This window comes from Octopus bimaculoides, chromosome 15 (assembly GCF_001194135.2).
Source record: "Octopus bimaculoides isolate UCB-OBI-ISO-001 chromosome 15, ASM119413v2, whole genome shotgun sequence".
NCBI classification, from domain to species: domain Eukaryota; kingdom Metazoa; phylum Mollusca; class Cephalopoda; order Octopoda; family Octopodidae; genus Octopus; species Octopus bimaculoides.
The window spans coordinates 41,096,577-41,097,693 of record NC_068995.1 but is presented as its reverse complement, the minus strand read 5'-3'; the positions used below and the strand labels follow the sequence as shown (position 1 = coordinate 41,097,693).

The following is a 1,117-nucleotide window of genomic DNA, read 5'->3' as shown; positions in this document are numbered from 1 at the left end:
TATGTATGCATGTATGTATGCATGACAGTATATATATATATATGTATGTATGCATGTATATGTATGTATGCATGTTTGTATGCATGTATGTATGCATGTCTTTATGTATGTATGTATTTATGTATATATATATATATATGTATATATATACATATATGTGTGTGTGCGTGTATTTACATAGATATATACATATATACATATATATGCGTGTGAGCGTGTACACTTATACACATGTATGTACATGTGTATGTATGTATGGATGCATTTAAGTATGTATATATGTATGTATGTATTATGTATGTGTTTGTGTATGTATGTATGTATGTATGTATGTATGTATGTATGTATGTATAAAACGAGGGAAATTGATTAGCAGAACCATTAAAACATCAGACAAAATGTCGGGAGTATTTAATTACACTCCTTCACGTTCCGTGTTCAAATCCCGCCAAGCTCAACTACGCCTTTCATCTTTCCGAGGTCGATAAAGCAATTTTCCATTCAAGTAGAGAGATCGATACGATATTCCAATAAAACATGTTGGATCTGAATGGATTTCTAATACCAGGTGGTGGGGTTGAGGTCGATAAAATAAATAGCAGGGAAGAGGAGTGGTTTGTGCTGTAAATGCTAGAATTCTGTTGCTGTGTGTCGTCTGCATTAAAACAATTAAAACTGAAACAAAAGAGAAATAACAACCACCATAGATGGAGGGAGAACATGAGGGGAAAAAAACAGATAATGACTGTAACACAAAACTGATCTCACGTCATATGATGAAACTCAGCTGGGGATAGGTAAAAGATTATTGTATAACAGATTGTAGTATTTGTGACGGTAGAGGTTGATGGTGAGGGTGATGGCGGTGGTGTTGGTCTTTGATGGCGGCCACGGTGGTAGCGGCAGCTGCAACAGCAGCAGTAGCAACAACAGCGGCGGCGGAATCAGCGGCAGTGGCTGCAGAGGTGGCAGTGGCGGCAGCGGCTGTAGCAGCGGGGCCGGCAGCAGCAGCGGCAGCAGCAGGGCCAGCGGTAGCGGCAACAGTAGGGCCAGCAGCGCTGGCAGCAGCGGCGGAAGCGGTGGCAGCAGCGGCAGCGGTAGCAGCAGCAGCGGAATC

The 1,117-nt window shown here is 41.7% G+C and overlaps 1 protein-coding gene across 1 annotated transcript in view; it reads left to right on the top strand.

Annotated features, from left to right (window-relative positions):
- Nucleotides 1-859: 859 nt before the first annotated feature.
- LOC128249536 (uncharacterized PE-PGRS family protein PE_PGRS3-like) overlaps nucleotides 860-1,117 on the top strand; it is a 5,955-nt gene continuing 5,697 nt past the window's right edge. Inside the window, exon 1 of the mRNA XM_052973409.1 lies at nucleotides 860-1,097. Coding sequence (XP_052829369.1) covers nucleotides 860-1,097 — 238 coding nt within the window. The remainder of the gene's footprint in view (nucleotides 1,098-1,117) is intronic.